The sequence below is a fragment of the Eremomyces bilateralis genome (genome assembly GCF_010015585.1).
Source record: "Eremomyces bilateralis CBS 781.70 unplaced genomic scaffold P152scaffold_25, whole genome shotgun sequence".
NCBI lineage: Eukaryota > Fungi > Ascomycota > Dothideomycetes > Eremomycetales > Eremomycetaceae > Eremomyces > Eremomyces bilateralis.
The window spans coordinates 49,838-65,629 of record NW_022985091.1 but is presented as its reverse complement, the minus strand read 5'-3'; the positions used below and the strand labels follow the sequence as shown (position 1 = coordinate 65,629).

At 51.6% G+C, this 15,792-nt stretch overlaps 6 protein-coding genes across 6 annotated transcripts; 3 read left to right on the top strand and 3 right to left on the bottom strand.

Annotated features, from left to right (window-relative positions):
* Positions 1–593: 593 nt before the first annotated feature.
* On the top strand, positions 594–3,045 carry P152DRAFT_161214 (uncharacterized protein). Its single transcript, XM_033674018.1, has 5 exons — positions 594–1,156; positions 1,211–1,758; positions 1,864–1,976; positions 2,025–2,239; positions 2,295–3,045. Exons 1-5 carry the CDS (start codon positions 716–718, stop codon positions 2,865–2,867), a joined length of 1,890 nt encoding a protein of 629 aa, XP_033530977.1. The 5' UTR covers positions 594–715; the 3' UTR covers positions 2,868–3,045.
* A 1,173-nt stretch (positions 3,046–4,218) lies between these two features.
* On the bottom strand, positions 4,219–5,562 carry P152DRAFT_452031 (mitochondrial carrier; the record flags this gene model as incomplete). Its single annotated transcript, XM_033678268.1, has 2 exons — positions 4,219–5,490; positions 5,539–5,562. The coding sequence occupies 2 exons, from the start codon at positions 5,560–5,562 to the stop codon at positions 4,219–4,221; spliced, it is 1,296 nt and encodes a 431-aa protein (XP_033530976.1).
* Positions 5,563–5,853: 291 nt separating this feature from the next.
* Positions 5,854–6,943, top strand: P152DRAFT_461526 (peptidase C15, pyroglutamyl peptidase I-like protein). The gene is made up of 3 exons (XM_033680147.1): positions 5,854–6,121; positions 6,176–6,552; positions 6,602–6,943. Exons 1-3 carry the CDS (start codon positions 6,083–6,085, stop codon positions 6,855–6,857), a joined length of 672 nt encoding a protein of 223 aa, XP_033530975.1. The 5' UTR covers positions 5,854–6,082; the 3' UTR covers positions 6,858–6,943.
* Positions 6,944–7,484: 541 nt separating this feature from the next.
* On the top strand, positions 7,485–9,152 carry P152DRAFT_476477 (CBD9-like protein; the record flags this gene model as incomplete). Its single annotated transcript, XM_033681512.1, has 4 exons — positions 7,485–7,542; positions 7,603–7,881; positions 7,931–8,526; positions 8,577–9,152. The coding sequence occupies 4 exons, from the start codon at positions 7,485–7,487 to the stop codon at positions 9,150–9,152; spliced, it is 1,509 nt and encodes a 502-aa protein (XP_033530974.1).
* A 730-nt stretch (positions 9,153–9,882) lies between these two features.
* On the bottom strand, positions 9,883–10,743 carry P152DRAFT_484664 (uncharacterized protein; the record flags this gene model as incomplete). The annotated part of the gene is made up of 1 exon (XM_033682018.1): positions 9,883–10,743. The coding sequence occupies one exon, from the start codon at positions 10,741–10,743 to the stop codon at positions 9,907–9,909; it is 837 nt and encodes a 278-aa protein (XP_033530973.1). The 3' UTR covers positions 9,883–9,906.
* A 3,027-nt stretch (positions 10,744–13,770) lies between these two features.
* P152DRAFT_476475 (uncharacterized protein) lies at positions 13,771–15,031 on the bottom strand (the record flags this gene model as incomplete). Its single annotated transcript, XM_033681511.1, has 3 exons — positions 13,771–13,956; positions 14,014–14,793; positions 14,864–15,031. The coding sequence occupies 3 exons, from the start codon at positions 15,029–15,031 to the stop codon at positions 13,771–13,773; spliced, it is 1,134 nt and encodes a 377-aa protein (XP_033530972.1).
* Positions 15,032–15,792: the final 761 nt, after the last annotated feature.

The following is a 15,792-nucleotide window of genomic DNA, read 5'->3' as shown; positions in this document are numbered from 1 at the left end:
CTTCCTTTGCGATCTGTTCGCTGCCCGAAACGATCTTCCGGTTGGGCAAAGCGGTTGGTTCATTTCATTCTGTCGGGGCCCGGCTTCGTTTAGGCGGGACTTCGATTTGTATGGTATCCTTAGCCATGCATAATGATTAGACGGTTCCATTCATTTACTACTTACTTAAGAACAATTGCGCGAGACACGTCACGATCGGGCATAGCAGCTAAGGGCCCAGCGCCTGTATACGGTATGTCATCATTCAGCAGTTCGGCAGTGTCGAATTTCTGACTTATTTACTAGCAGATTCAGTAGATTCACCAGTGCCCTATCTTCATATGAATCCTTTCATTCTGTCCTGTAGCTCTTCACTTTACGTATTGCTCGGCAAGTGCTCCTTGTTACTCTCAATTGTCCGATGCTTTGCTCTTCCCAGCTGCCCTGCTCTTTCTAGAACTAAAATCGAAGTTCTCTGGACGAGGAGCTGAAAGCGATGTCCTGTCGTCCTGATGATCTAACCTGAACTCTGCTTCTTAAGTCTCGGGTGGATTGAATGTGAGTTTTTTGGAGAGCGTATCGCAATTTCCTTCACGTCTGGAGCTCGATCGGAAAGTACGGGGCGAAATTTGATGTTCTGAGTTGAAGTCCTTCGGATTCTGTTGCATGAAGTTGATTTCCTTCTCGTTCAGCTCCTTTCCTTTTATCACCTTGTGCCACTCTCTCTCTTCTGACCATGACTCGATTTGCTACGCTCGCCGCCATTGCAGCTTGTGCGGCCGCAAGTTATAGTGGCAATCTTAACTATCTAAGCCCGTCCAAGCGCCACGCTGACCTTGGAATCGATATTCCAAAACTCCATAAGCGCAGCCTCGACAGCACGACGAGCTCATGGGGTCTCAGTGCTCTTACCTTCACTCACGGGGTCGCCTCGGGCGATCCGTACGCGGACTCGCTCATTCTGTGGACTCGCGTTGCGCCGGGGATGGAAAGTGACAGGTCCAATGTGGCCGTATCGGGCTATGCTCCGATGTATAATCACGACACCGAGGAGTATGTGAAAGCTTCCGCGTATCCAATCTGCGTCGAGTACGAAGTCTCGCAAAGCAAGGACATGAGACCAGTTGTTGACCGAGGAAGAGCATATACATCCTCAGATATTGATTACACGGTGAAAGTTGGTACCACCCGTTTCTCCAATAGAAGGGGTTCCTAATTTGGATGATATAAGGTCGAAGCAAAACAGCTTCAGTCATGGACCACATACTACTACCAGTTTGCAATCTGCAATTCGGAAAAGAAGAGTCCCATCGGAAAAGCAAAGACGCTGCCTCGTCCCGATGAGCGACTGCACTCGATCAACATCGGCGTCTTCTCCTGCAGCAACTATCCGAACGGTTACTTCAACCCATATGGGACAGCAGCACGAAACAATCGCCTTGATCTCTTGGTCCACCTCGGCGATTACATCTACGAATATCGCCAGGGAGTGCTTGGTCGTGATCCTCGAGCGACCGATCCCCCCAAGGAGCTCTTCTCCCTGTATGATTATCGACAGCGGATCGGACAATACCGAACGGATCCGGACCTGTTGCTTCTGCATCAGAGCACTGCATGGATTACGACATGGGACGATCATGAGGTGGCGAACAATGGTTACCGGGACGGTTTTTCCCGCATGGATAACATCGAGGACTCGTTTGTGAAGGCCGGTGGTGTTAGCGTCGACCAACGAAAGATGAATGCTGTCCGAGCCTACTTTGAGTGGATGCCAATTCGGTGAGTCTGCTTGGGTCTTGGAAGCTATCTGTATATTTTCCAGGAGCTGTTAGCATGGCCGATGAATAGAAATAACGCGCCCAGCATTCATTGACAGCATTCCAGCCAGGTCGATATGGATGATAACCTGAGGATCTGGCGAAATTTCGCTGGAGGAGACCTCTTCGATCTGATTATGCTCGACACCCGCAACTACGATCGAAGCATCACGACGCTGGGTATGCTGCTTCCATAGTGAGGTGTACTATCTCTAACCCTCCTAACAGATGGGAACGACGACTATATTCATGCCATCAGCAACGATGCTGGGAGAAGTTTGATGGGTTCGGCACAAGAGAACTGGTTTTATAAACAGCTTTCAAACTCCAGCGAGCGGGGTGCGACGTGGCGTATCATCGGTGATCAGATCATCTTCTCGCGTGTGAATATCTCGTCCTCGTTTGGTACCCTCGAAAATCCATATAACGGCGATCAATGGGATGTGAGTATCCCGTCCGTTCTTTGCCAAGCCGCCCCTGTCACTGACAACGCTCAAGGGCTACCAAGCCAACCGCAACCGAACTCTCCATCACCTCTATTCTAATAACATCGGCAACAATGTGTTTCTTGCCGGGGACAGCCATGCCAACTGGGTCAGTGATATCGTGTGGTTGGACGAGAAGCCTTATGACCAGGCCAGTGGCGAGGGTGCCATTGGCGTCGAATTCGCTGTCACGGCCATTTCATCGACCGGATACGGCAGTTCCATAGGGGAGTCCACTCGGCAGGCAAGCACACTGATCCGCGACAATCCGGAATTGTGGTGGACGGAGGGATACTACCGTGGATACGTGGAGCTCCAAATCAGTCATGAGAAAGTCAACGCCAAGTTCTGGGGTTCGCTGAGTGTGGCGACTAGAAACCCATATGAACTGAGCCTTGCGAATTTCACCGTCCAGGCGGGAGTCAATCATCTGGAGCGACCGGTTGGAGGTGGAAGAGTGGAAAGCGGCGTGCTTCGAGGTGGTGAAGCGGTGTCGACGAATTTTTCAAAAGATACGGCAACGGGAGAATGGAGTGTGCAGAATGATTTCACAAAGATGTACATTACGTACACCTCCGCGGCATAATGTCTGAGATGTATCCGTCTTTTCTTACACTCTCACCGAAGGGCAATTTCGTGGCCAGATAGGGCTGAGAGCTTTATCATGCTTGAGACATGGCTTTAATTTGAATATACTATTGTCGGGTTTCCTCTCTTCCTCTCAATAACAACGGCGCCTGTGAGATATCCCCTCTAGCCAAAGGTCCCATTGTGCGACTCATCCACATCCACCTACTCCACCTCCACTGGCTCCCCGTCCCACCGGTATTCGTCACTGCGAAAGTTATCCTGTGCCGCGTCCAACTTTTGTTTCTTCGAGACCGCATTCTTCCTCGGCCTCCCGGCCACCGCGGCCGTTCGGATAATCAAGTTGACCGGCGAATGGCCTCGGACGAACGCGTTCACCAAGTGGGATATTCGCACCGTTCCGGACGCATCGATGAGAGGGACTTCCTCCATGTAGAATTCCGAAGCGTCGATATCGCTGGGTGCGGGGACGCAGACTTTCAATGCCCGTCCCCTCCACGTCTCAAGTCCGCTCGCAACCCGACATCAGTCAACGAGAGAGGCGCCGTCGATGTTAGAGATCTTAAGGATGCTGTTCACTCCACGTCGTTGGAGCTCGTTGACGGTCCACGACTGGAGGAATCGGGCGGTTTCCGAGTACAGGTAAATGCTCGTCATCGACTCGTCGCAGGGGGGAGGGAGGACATGATTAGACAAGGTGGTATTCGACACTAAGCCCATGATGGAGTAGTAGTGACTGGTCTCTAAGGTAATGTATCGGCGTACGTCTTGGGTCTTTGGGAAGTTGAGAAACGTACCAGGTTATGGACGCTTCGTGCGGGACGGACTGCCCAATCCTAGTGATTTCTTGGTTCGTGTCATGGTGAATTAACTTGTCATGGTTTGGCTGTCCTGTATCCAAAGAGAAATTGCGGTTATCCCCAGGAATTGTGCATTGTTCATGGGTGTTGTATGAAACAGGAAATGTACTGTTTGTTTTTACGACTCGAAACAATCTTGTGAATGGATTCGAAGCGGTCGTGTGAACGTGACCAGAATATTCATCATAATGCCCATCGGGCCCCGCTAAGACAGCACTTGGGCCGCGAGAGATAATATCCTAAATTGCCATCTCCCAGCTCCTTTCACCTCAAAGACGGGGCTCGACAAGTGCACTCAGGGCAGTGGTAGCCGTCACTGAACTTGCGGGTTACACCTTGCCATCATAACCGCAGTGTTATCAGTCATCTCGATCCTTTTCCGCAAAAAGAATTTTACCCCCAGAAGATTCTGGACTGCGGACCAATGCAATTCAAATGATAGACGCCGAAACGCTGCCGAAACCAATAACGACATGCCCTGGCGGCTCATTACTCTTTCCCTCTCAACACTTCTTCGAGGATATCTCCTAACTCCTCAATTTTGTCTGAGAGCACTTCAGTCCCCGGTTTCACTTTATCAACAGCAGTTTTGCCAACATCGACGACTCGCTTAGCCACATCGACCGCGTCATCCTTCAATTTTTCTCCGGCCTTTTCCACGGGGAGTCTCCGAAAGATTCGCAAGAGGAAGAAGTACGACTGAATCACCAGGGAGTGAATTCGCGCTTTGGTCGCCATGGTCAGGCCGTGGCCAAGGAAGCTTTTGAGCAGTTCTCCTGAAACACCTTTGTAAAGGCCGGAGGGACCCTCTTCGATGATGATCTCGTATATGGCCGCGAAGACGTTGAGTCCAGGGTACGAGAGGACGCGGAGCAATTGGTTGTACCGCGTGGTCAACTCTGGCGACTTCTCTTTCTTGGGGTCGGCCCGTTTTGAGTCACGAGATAGCCCGAGCTGCGCTCGAGTCTTCGCGAGGGCGACGGGGTACGTCACCAGCGATGCGAGAGCCTTGGCAACCGCTGCGATCAGGAATGTGGCCCTGGCAGGTGGATTCTCACGTTTTGACCTCGGGACGGTTACGCGAAGCAGGAAATTGTGAAGAATGAACGTAAGAGAAGGATTGAGAGTAAGGATTAGACTGTAGGGATATCCGGCCCAGAATGCGGATAATCCCGAGTCTTGCCGTATCTGCTTTGCGGTCTGCAACGTGGACATGTTCGCAGCTATAGAATTCGAATTCTTCGTCGCTTGTTGTCGTGTGACCACGGTCTGCAGAGGGGTGGTGAAGAGGCGGGAGAAAGCCCCAGCCCCCATGCCGATGAGGAGCTGCTCGGCGACGGAGAGCCGCTTGGGGTTCGAGCTCACGCCCTGCGCTACATGCGCTCTTTGGCGGGATTGTTGGAGGAAATTGTAGGCGAGGAAGAAAAGAAACGAATCAAGGACGGTTTTCGCGGTATCTGGCAACAGACTGACATAGAACGCTGAGAAGCCTCCATCTTTGTATATTTTAACGGCCTCGGCTACAATCGAACCGTCTTCTACATCGTCCGTGTCGCCGTTGTCTCCGTCCGGGCTGGATTTCCGGCGTTTGGCTTGTAGCCTAGTAATGATGAGTTCGAGGGGGTAGATGATGACGCGAGAAAGGGCGGCACCGATGGAGCCGGAAACGGCATGGCCTAAAGCTGGAAGCGCGCCTCCAGCATCGGGAATCGAATCTATAGCCTCTTCCTCTTGTTCGAGATGGTAGAGGGTAAAGGCATCCTACAGTTGGTTAGATGGACTTTATAAGCTGAATGGGAGGGACCATACGAGCTCAGGAGTATAGTCGGTCATGGTGAGTGTAGGGATCTCTTTCTGCAATTCGTATAGCTGGCGTTACATGTTATAAAAGGACTTGGAGAGATCAGTTGGTATGCTTGATCATCAAGATGATGATGAGGCCATTTCTCGGACGATGACACTTGCAAGATGATGTCGACGATCCACTTCCCATCGGCTAGACATGTGCTTGAATGGTGGGAAGCAGGGGGTTCCTAGTAATATGAGATGGAGCGGGGTGGAAACAATCAGATGGGATCGAGACTCGCGTAAATGTGATGGCCTGGTTGTTCTACGAGGGACGGTCATTTTTCTAATATTCAGTTACATAAATAAGGAATTTTCCTCTTCCATGATGCTTGTTCTCCTTCAAAATAGGGATAGTATTTTGGAATAGCATCTACATGTCCATAGGATCAGGTGCTCCCAATCGTGACGTGAATGGACAAAGGGTGAGGTGTACATCCACTCTCCATCTTTGCCTCGAGCGTACTATTCCTATATTTACCTACCTGTTGCTGGTTCAAATTCATAAATGATGGAAGATGTGGAAGTTGTGGTGACGGGCTACGGCGTGCGGGGTTCAACCATCTCCTTGCATAAAAACACAGCTGATTGCTAGTGCCAGCCATTTCGCGACCTCCAGGAGAACGCGTCGTTCAAGATCGTCTCCGGGTTGCCCGACAGGATCGAAAGATATGGCGAGCGCATCCGGCTCAGGAAATATCAGAGCCCGATCCCGGTGGCGTATAGTGCGGTTCTCCCGCTCGTTCCGCGGCTCTACCGAATGTATCCCAAGGTGGAATACTTCGTTCATGTGGGCGTCGCCGGCGAGGACGTCGAGTATCGTGTGGAAACCCGGGCAAGAAAAGGCCCATACGAGGCCAAAGACGTCGATGGACGGTATTTCAAGCCTCCTCAGACAAAGGAGTGGGCGGAATTGCCCAAGGAGGTCCATACAAGTATCAATGTTGATCGAATTGTGAAGGCATTGCAGCATCAAAAGTAAGCAGGCTCGACGTTCGAGATGTTCACATGCTGATTCCAGTCATAGGAATCTCAAGATCTATGTATCGGACGATGCGGGCCTCTATTTGTGCGAGTTCATCTTCTACAATTCCTTGGTACATTCACAGAGGCTGAGCAGAGACGGAAGGCATGTCAAAGGCATATTTTTCCATGTCCCGTCGGGTTGCTCAGCAGACTTGATCCGTCAAGGTCAAGATTTGCTCCTGCAGGTAATCGAGGAGATGGTTAGATTGGAGCGAAGGGATAAGAAGACCGGGAAGTCTAGTGGAGCTCGACTCTGAAGTTATGGCGATTATGAAGGCGCTTTGGTTCCTTTCTAGGACCAGCATCTGTTGATATATACGTGAAATTTGAAGAAATATACCCGTGGCAGACGTTGTCAATGTGTCAATGAGTCAACGTCATCGGGATGCATGTTTTATATTCACCCCTGACTGTCAGGAGGGATGAACTAATGATCCTGTAGGCTGTAGCTAATGACCCCGCTAATAAGTAATAATTCCATCTGATCCACTGATTGGGTGGAGTGCAGTGGAATGGAGGCGCCGCTAATTCCCTTAGGTGCTGCAAGCCTTGATGATTGATCGAAAGAATTGAATAGCTGCATGTGTGGTGAACTGTGAACTGTGAACTGTGAACGACAACAATCCCCATCCCTCACGACAATCTCAGCTGGTGCAACCTGAAAGCTGTGAAGCTCCATATGCTGTCGGGTCTGGTGATGGCTTTCTATATTACCTTGCATCATTCCTCCAGCAGCAAAGTACTTGGCCCTCTTTTTTGAACTGCAGATACTTAATTCTAATGCTTGCTCCTTTCCCTGATCCCTCCTTTGTCTATCCCCACCCTATCGACCGCATCTTCTCTGACGGTGCACCTCTGCTTCAAGGACATCCATAATCGTAGCCATGGCTATCGCACATTCATTGCGTTTGTACTTTGTCGCTGTGTTGCTCCTCCTCGTGTGTATGTGATACAATTTGCGATTCCTCTTCTGATAGTCCATTTCGCTAACAAGACCGGCAGCATGGGCAGCCGGCACATCACCCTCCACCGACCTCGACCAGGAGTTAGTTGCGCGCCAAAACAATTCGACCTCCGCAGGCAACCCTTCGTCGACTTTCTACTACTCCCAAGCCCACGATGACGGGTATATCGCATTCACAGTCGCCGCGATCCAAGAGTCTGGCGACCTCTATTTCCGTCTGTCCGCCCCGGCCGTATACAGTTGGTTTGCAATCGGCACGGGAAGCCGGATGAAGGGCAGCCTGATGTTCATCATCTATTCCAGTGCCAATAAGACGGGTATGTAAACCTTGGAATGGGCAAACGTTATATTGACATTTGGGTATAGGAATCACCGTCTCACCACGACGAGCCTACGGCAATAGTGAGCCTATCTATGACAGCTCGATACAGCTCGACATCATTCACCCCGATCCAGGGCAAGCGCATGCGAACGGCATATCCGGGGACCAATATTTCCTTACGGCGCACTGTAAATCGTGCCTGCGAGTCCCCGATCCATGGATTGACTTGACGAAGAAGGACCAGAGCTGGATCTTTGCTTTAGGAGTTCCTGGATCCCGATATGCGATGAATACGGACGATAAATCCGCGCCCCTTCGCCGGCATGATTCGTTTGGTAGTTTCACCATGGACATGGTCGCTGCCTCCACGCAGAGCGACGACGACGTCGATATCCCCCCGTTAGGGACCGCGCCACAAGGGGCTCAAATGGTTGGCTCTCTGCATGAGGATTTTAACCAAGCGAGCTGGGCGCATGGTTCGATCATGTGTGTCGCTTTTCTCATTGTGTTCCCGATGGGGATTATTGCTGTGCGGATCATGGAGCGGGTGAAGCTGCACATGTGGCTGCAGGGCTTTGGTTTATTCCTCTCCCTCTGCGGAATGAGCGTTGGCATCTACTTGACCCCATTGTTCAATCGGGTAGATAAACCTTGGCCCACGATAGACGACCCGGACTGACGTGTCTTTAGAGCAAACATTTCTCAGCCCACCAAATCATCGGCGTGATAGTCATGGCTTTTCTCTTCACCCAGTTCGCCATTGGATTCCTCCATCACCGCAAATTCATGCGCACCGAACAGACCACGCCCCTCATCAAGATCCACAAGCTGGCTCTCGGTCCGGTCACCCTCCTCCTTGGCCTCGCCAACGCCGGTCTCGGCTTCGCCTTCGCGCAAAATTCCTTCTACCTCATCCCGTACATCGTCATCCTGGTGCTCGTCGCGCTCGTCTTCGCAGCCACGACGGGGTGGAAGTTCTTCCGCGGAAAACGAGGACCCAAGGGCGCCAGACCGGGTCCGTACCCCTCCGGACCACAGCCACCTCCCTATGAGACGGGCAATGGAGAGGGCCACGGACGGCCGCCCCAAGAACAGGGGATCTACGGAGGGTCGGGGGCGGGGTTGGCGGCGGGGGCTTCGCCATACGGCGGCGGTTATACCAGCTTCAACGCTACGAGAAGTGACATACAGTTGGGTAATATGCCGAGCCATGCGAGTGTACGAGAGGAAGACATGCAGCCGACTCAGCCAAGACCGATGGTTTGAACCAGGAGATAAGGCTAGCAACGGCCAACACCATGTTTTCTATTGGGTTCGAAGGGCGATATCCATTTGGGTTCTGTGAGTGTTCAAAGGAACGGAGTTGGCGTTCAGGTGGTCTGGATCATGCGTGGTCAATGATATCCTGGACAATTGTACCTATATGATGATTCACCTCTAATCGAGGTTCAGATAATGCGGCAGTGAAGGGTCATTTCCTTTCAAGTCAAGTGCCCTCCATGCGGCTGGCGAATGATGAGCTATAATTATACGTGGATGGGATCGATGAATGGTGTCAGCCAAGGGGCGCGAACATGTCCTCCATTGGGGTTCGAGAAAGATCCAAACTGCCAACCCTCAGACGACCCGTGAGTAGTCCGAGTGGACGATTGCTACGGGAGATCGATGCAAATCGCAGGAGTAATTGTCAACAGGCCGAATGATTGTACATGCTTCTACCTGGTCGCAGTGTGACAAAATTATGTGAGCCTGCCGTGAATTGCTGCAACAAGGAAGGTATTATTAGATTTACAAGTACAGGACGTTCCTGCCGATATATGTATGGAAGGGCGACTAATAACAAGAGCCGAGACTCGATTTGCTTATCTGCTGGACTCGATCATTGACCACCTCCCCTCATGTCGACGTTCCCCGTCTATTAAACTGCTTCCGACCGACTCGCTACACGAGTGCAGCACTATCCGGACGCATCAACCCTATAGCCTCTAGGGCGACAGGCCGGCAATGCAGATCATGTTGCTTAAAAGACGGCGACGGCGACGGCCATGGCAGCAACGAGGCCACCGACCTTATTGGCGGAAGCTGCGCCAGTGTATATTGGCGGAGAGGGGCCGGTGGGCTTAGGGGGAGAGGACCCGGTTGGTTTGGGAGGCTTCGCGCCTCCACTGCCGGATGGATGACCGCTAGGGCTGCCGGTGCCGGTGGGAGAGGTCCTACCGCCCGAGGAGGCACTGGAGGTCTTGGTCGGAGCCGCTGAGGAGCTTTGGGGGGCAGAAGAGCTGCTGCCGCCCTTGCCAGGGGTCTGACCCTCCTGATCAGAATAGGCATCGACGCCGCGCTGGAAAGCTTCGTTGATGCCGGCGGCGAGGGTGGCGGCAATGTCTCGGACGCTTTCCGGAACCTTGGAAGTGATGGCTTCGGTGAGTTGCTGGGCGCCGGTCTGCTGATCCTTGAGCTGTTGGTAGACGATGCCACCGGCGTCGGCGGCGACGAAATCGGGCTTCTTGGCGATGACGGCGTCAACCACGTCGTTCGCGGTGGCGGTGAGTTTTTGAACAGGCGGTTGGAGCTGAAGGGCATCGGTGAGAACAAGCTCGTCGGATTCCTTAATAGTGCTGACGCCATCCGCAATTCCGCTTAGGAGTGCGGAGGCGGCAGCTCCAACAGGGCCGATGTCGCCGGAGAAGGCTTCGACAGTGGAGCCCAGGTCAGCGGCGAGGCCGTCGATGGTAGAGATGATGCTGCTGATAGTAGCAACGTCACGATCAACGAGCGTTGGCTTGTACTGAACCCGCGAAGGGGTTGCGGCCATGGCACCCAGGGCCAAAGCGGCCACAGGAAGAGTGGTGAACTTCATCTTGATTGATATGTACTCGGATGATTAAAGGCTTGAATAGGGAGCTGTCTGAATTCACTCGCAGCTATAAACGAGTGGAAGGTGTGAACTGTGATGCAACTAGCGAGGAAATGGAGTGAACGCGATTATAAGGGGCTTAAGTTCAGGATGGACTCTAAGAAGGCGTTGAAGACATCGCACCTTTATACCACCTATCCGCTATCCAAGTAAACTGTACTTCACATGCTTGGGAGGGCGAGCTAAATCAGCATGAGATCGACACCACAGTTGGTGCCAGGAACTGTTTCTCGCCACTTGGGGGTCATGATGCATTTCAGGACCTTTGGATGGCCGGGGTGAACAGGAATATTCCCTGGACGACCGTGTCTAGCTCCAAAGTGTATGAAGGATGAGAGGGCAAGTCTCCGATAGGTGATGGGTGAATTGCCCTGTTTGCGAGATGGGACGTCGCAAACTCGCAACCGGTTCTAGCCAAACCGGAGAGATTCGAGGGCACATGTGAGCCATGAGGGCATCACGGCATGGATACTAGGCAATAGTATCAAGTCCGGGGACGGGTGCACTGCCGACGTGCTGGGGTAAACCACTGAGATGGAGAATAGCATGGACGTAGGGTAGGCTGGTAGTAGTTTTCTCAGGCACTAGGCATGAAACTGAATACCGTCATCACACCAATGAGGGTGGGATTGATGAATGCCAGCGTTACTGCTAGGCTGACTTTGTCATGGATACCTAACGGTGATGCGATATATCATTCTAAGACTGAACAGGAATGGGGTTGGGCCAGAAGAAACGCAAAAGCCAAGGAAAGACGAAGAAAACATACTAGGAAAAAAGACAACAAACGACGATCTAGGCGCCCAAAGAAGACGACGAGAAAACGTTGAAGCGGAAGGAGACCAGATGGAGCAGGATTGGCAGTGTAAGATACCAAGTGCGGCCGTTCCCGATCTCCACCAAGCGAAATGCCTTTTACCCCGGATTTACAGGGTTAAATGCGGTAAGACAATAGCGCAATGCGAGGACTGGTCACTGGGGAGAACAAGAACGGCCAGAAGAAAGGAGAATCGTCGAATTGGTGCACTTGTGTCGCATCATTGTCGAGGACGAGAGGTAAAGAGTGAGATGAGAGAACTGAGAATGTGATGCAATGGAGCGGCCGAGGCGTTTTCATGTGATGTAGCACGACTGCACAAGTGTCGGTAGGGGATTCCGGACAACGTTAATCCGGAATACAGGCTACGGCTCTTGCCCTTGCACCCTGCATTTAATGGAATCGTAGCCAGCACAGGATTGACTGGAAGATGCTGAATGTTGTATGCGCCATTGCAATTCCATCTGGTTTGCCGGTTGGGGAGAATCCATGTTGCTCGCAAATCGTTCACATCATGATTCACGGTTGTCACAAATTTGTACCCAGGTCGCAATGTGACACCAGCGATTGGCCGAATCCAAGCAAACGATCTTATCCTGTACATATCCTGAAATGATACGATGCATCGGCTTGGTGACACCATAATACCTACCGTCAGGCGTCAACGGTGTACTCCTCTGTAGTCTGTACATCCGGATTTTGAAGGACCCCACTACTCAATACTGCATTTTAAAAAGTCGTGCTCTCAGGGAAGGCAAATTGTTCTGCCTGGTGTGGTACCGCAACAAGGCCCTACGGCTCGAACACCATTGTAGTTCGTAGTACGGCGCGAAGCGTGATGGAATCCTTCATACCACCGAGAGGCGGATGGCTGACACTTGGCAGTGCTTCTGTGTTTAACCTTTCTTGGAGCCCAATGTCCGGTACCATAGTTCGTACTGGTACGTGCCGTGGATATTGGTAGTTGAAACTCATCCGGCTGGGATCTGTTCACTTACCTACGAAGTGCTAGGGAAGTGATCTTTATTCAAACCCAAAGCCAGACTCGGCGGTTCGATTCCCACGTAGCACGCACATGAAAGTGCGATAACGACACAATCAAACTTACTCAGCGGCCTTCAACACCCGTTCTCCTCGTTCTCGTAACGGGACCCTACAAAGTCAGACGAGAGAGTTTGCATGGGGCAAACCGACCTCTTTCCCCAACTGTTTCTGACTTGCATGCCTTGTAATATCTGGACATTTGATGATTAGCCCTAGCTTTCATTCAATTCCCAACGAATGGTTGTTGGCATCGATATCCAGCCTCCTGGATCAGTTCCGTTGGTGGATGGAGAGGCTTGAGGTACCTATGATGCTCAGACAACCTGCCTTCTTCGGACTTTCCAACACGCGAGAGTATTCTGTTGCGTTCCTGAAGGTACATTTATGCCGGGCACTCCAAAGAGTCTCTGAACCCATATCGAAGATGCGCTAGTCGTCATGCTAGGGGCTATCATCTAGAGTCAAATTAGAATTTTGTTCGATTTATCACAAGGAGATCCGACTGTTCTTGACCGTAGCACTTATGAAAGATGATATTGACGTGGAAGAATAATACACTTCGGGTGTGATGACCCGGGACGAAGAGTAACTATTGACAGTTGACCTGAAGTGGCCGCGAAAAAACTCTAAAATTGAGGCTCGGACGAATAAGAAGAACTCTGTCCATAGGGAACCCAGGCCTTTGATGACCCTTGAAACCTCCCAAAAGAATTAAATCGCTAATTTCATACGTGACTCGTAACGGGACGGAAAGCCGCCAATGCAATGAATAGTGCGCTTGAACACAAGAGTCTCAAAAGAAGAATCGAACAGAAACTTGAGGAGGAAGAGAAGTGAACAGCGAGGTTAAAAATACCACTGGATATCGAGCAAAAGAGGCAATTGGACAAAGGGTCGCTGTAGCCCTTCTGCAGAAGAATATTCTCACAGATCCGTACTGCAGATACGTTCGCCGCATCGACATTCCTTCGTCGGTAATGTTTGGTAGAGTCGCGTTCCCCGTGTGTAGAATAGTCGTGATTCATCGCCATGGTGTTCGGCGTGATAAAGGTTCGTTTCATGAAATTGAAAGCCAGATGAAGCTTCTCTGGCTCGGCAGATCACCGCTCTCACGCAGGCGTCATGCCGATAAAAGGCGCGAAAACGGCCGGTGGTTGCCCGTCCGTGGGGCTAGAAGTGTACGAGAAAGCCGGGGTTTGTATGGCACTTGGATAGTCAGAACCGGTCTGGATCGAATGCCATTTTCGGCTGCACTGCTTTGGCGTCCATTTCTCCATCGCACCGAATTCCGCCATCTGAAAAGAAAGAAGACTTAGAAAAAGTAAAGAAGGAAGGAATGAATCCAAACATACCTTGGCGCTGATGATCTCAAACTTGTTCCTCTCCCAGTACTCATATGCCATGCGTAAAGCATGAAGGTCCACGTCAGTCCATAACCGCATCTTTTCACGGAGTCGTTTCAACCGCATTTGTAGAGCCGGAACTTGGTACAGCTTGCCGAATTCGCTATGAAACCGAGCCGCGATGTCTTTCCATGCGAGCCCATCCTCGTCTTTGAGCTTCACAAGCAACCTATCCTCCTCGGTCATGTCTCCGGCCAGTGGGGGAGGAGTTTGCCGCTTGCGCTTCACCGGCGGGGAATCGTACTCGTCGACACTGGCTTTTCGCTTGCGTGCATGGAGCTGCTGCAGACCGTTCGGGTTGGGTGCGATATGAGCATATGCGCGACGCGGTTGTGGGTTGTAGAGTTCGGTAACGGATGAGATTGAACCCGAATGCCGATGTTCTCGGCTCATAGGAGATGATTCGCGTGACACCGGTAAGGTAAATCCAAAGGCGGATCCTTCGCCGGTTGGAAATGTTGGCACACGAGTGAGGGGAGTCTTCGAATACGGAGACTTGGAGGGGTCGCCTTGCCATACAATTTCTTCTTGACTTGGTCCGAAAGTGCTGGGGCTGCTATGGGGTCGGGCCGGTAGAAGCGATTCATACGCTCCGATCGCGTTCAACGGCTGCAGCGGCGGTTCTACGCCTTTGAAAACGTATGCAGGTGGCGCGAACTCAGCTGTCGTCGAAGTATGTGGTGGAAACATGGACATGGAGCTTGTGTAGGTGATGTGGGAATATCCATCCTGCTAAACCAATCAGCATTGTATATGGTTGTGGGGGAGCACCTTGGGTGTCACCGTAAGGCCCACTTACATCGCTGCCTACGGTTTGCAGCCCGCCACTGTACACATCCACCAAGCCTGAAACACCATATTGTAGGTCAGAGGAGTGGGAGGTAGCCAATCCTGGCGTCGGTAGGCCAGAATGCATAGCCTCCATAGTGGTGTGCGCTGAGCTGGGGAGGTAAGGACCTTCAGCCATATTGATTGACCTGTTGCAAAGTTAAGGCGTACCGAGATGAGGAACCAAGGAGCCTTGGCAATTGTCAGAGTCGGAGTTTTGAACGAAAGCCGTGATGTGATTTCCAACATAGCACAGCAACAAGTCGTGGATCGAACCGAATAATAAGTATATGTTGAATGTTTGTTGAAACACGCGATCGCGACCATTCCCCACAGAATGAAAGCCAAATTTGGAGCATGTCTGCGCAGTTTGTGACGGTTCTGAGAATAGAAACAGATCAAGACCTAATAATAGCATCGCGGTAGAGTCGGACGAATGAGCTTCGAGGTGACGATCCCAATCTGCCTTAGCTCCCGCACCGTTGCGCATCCACCAATTAATTCCCCGGCCATCAGCGGGCGCTAAGCTATATTCATATACCCCCTGGTCCGCGAACTTGTCTGAAAATGGCATCGTTGGGCGCTTGGACGTGTGATTTCTGTGCTCCTCATCGTCTTATGCAAGTCGTCGGGAGCAACCGGACCAATGGTTGACATATTTGAATATTCCCCTTCATTCTCGACGTTCTTCGGACCGGGTAGAGCATCCTCCACACAGCCTTAGCGTGAGCATTTAGAACCAAAGGTGTGCGAACTACGATCCCAGGAATGAGGAACGACGTCCGCAGCGCGCAGGGTACTAAGTTTGGGTGTCGCGGGCGCAGGCAGGGCGGAAGACTGAATCCCGCAGACAAGCCGCAACAGTTTTGACAAGGCTAGAATATTACCAATGTGCTGCTG

Excerpts from the sequence above, each read along its gene's own strand:
- P152DRAFT_161214 (XM_033674018.1), top strand. The coding sequence starts at position 716 with ATGACTCGATTTGCTACGCTCGCCGCCATTGCAGCTTGTGCGGCCGCA. Across the intron at positions 1,157-1,210 it reads ATATTGATTACACGGTGAAA|GTCGAAGCAAAACAGCTTCA; the intron begins GTTGGTACCACC and ends GGATGATATAAG. Across the intron at positions 1,977-2,024 it reads TCGAAGCATCACGACGCTGG|ATGGGAACGACGACTATATT; the intron begins GTATGCTGCTTC and ends CCCTCCTAACAG.
- P152DRAFT_461526 (XM_033680147.1), top strand. The coding sequence starts at position 6,083 with ATGATGGAAGATGTGGAAGTTGTGGTGACGGGCTACGGC. Across the intron at positions 6,122-6,175 it reads TTGTGGTGACGGGCTACGGC|CCATTTCGCGACCTCCAGGA; the intron begins GTGCGGGGTTCA and ends TGCTAGTGCCAG. Across the intron at positions 6,553-6,601 it reads AAGGCATTGCAGCATCAAAA|GAATCTCAAGATCTATGTAT; the intron begins GTAAGCAGGCTC and ends TTCCAGTCATAG.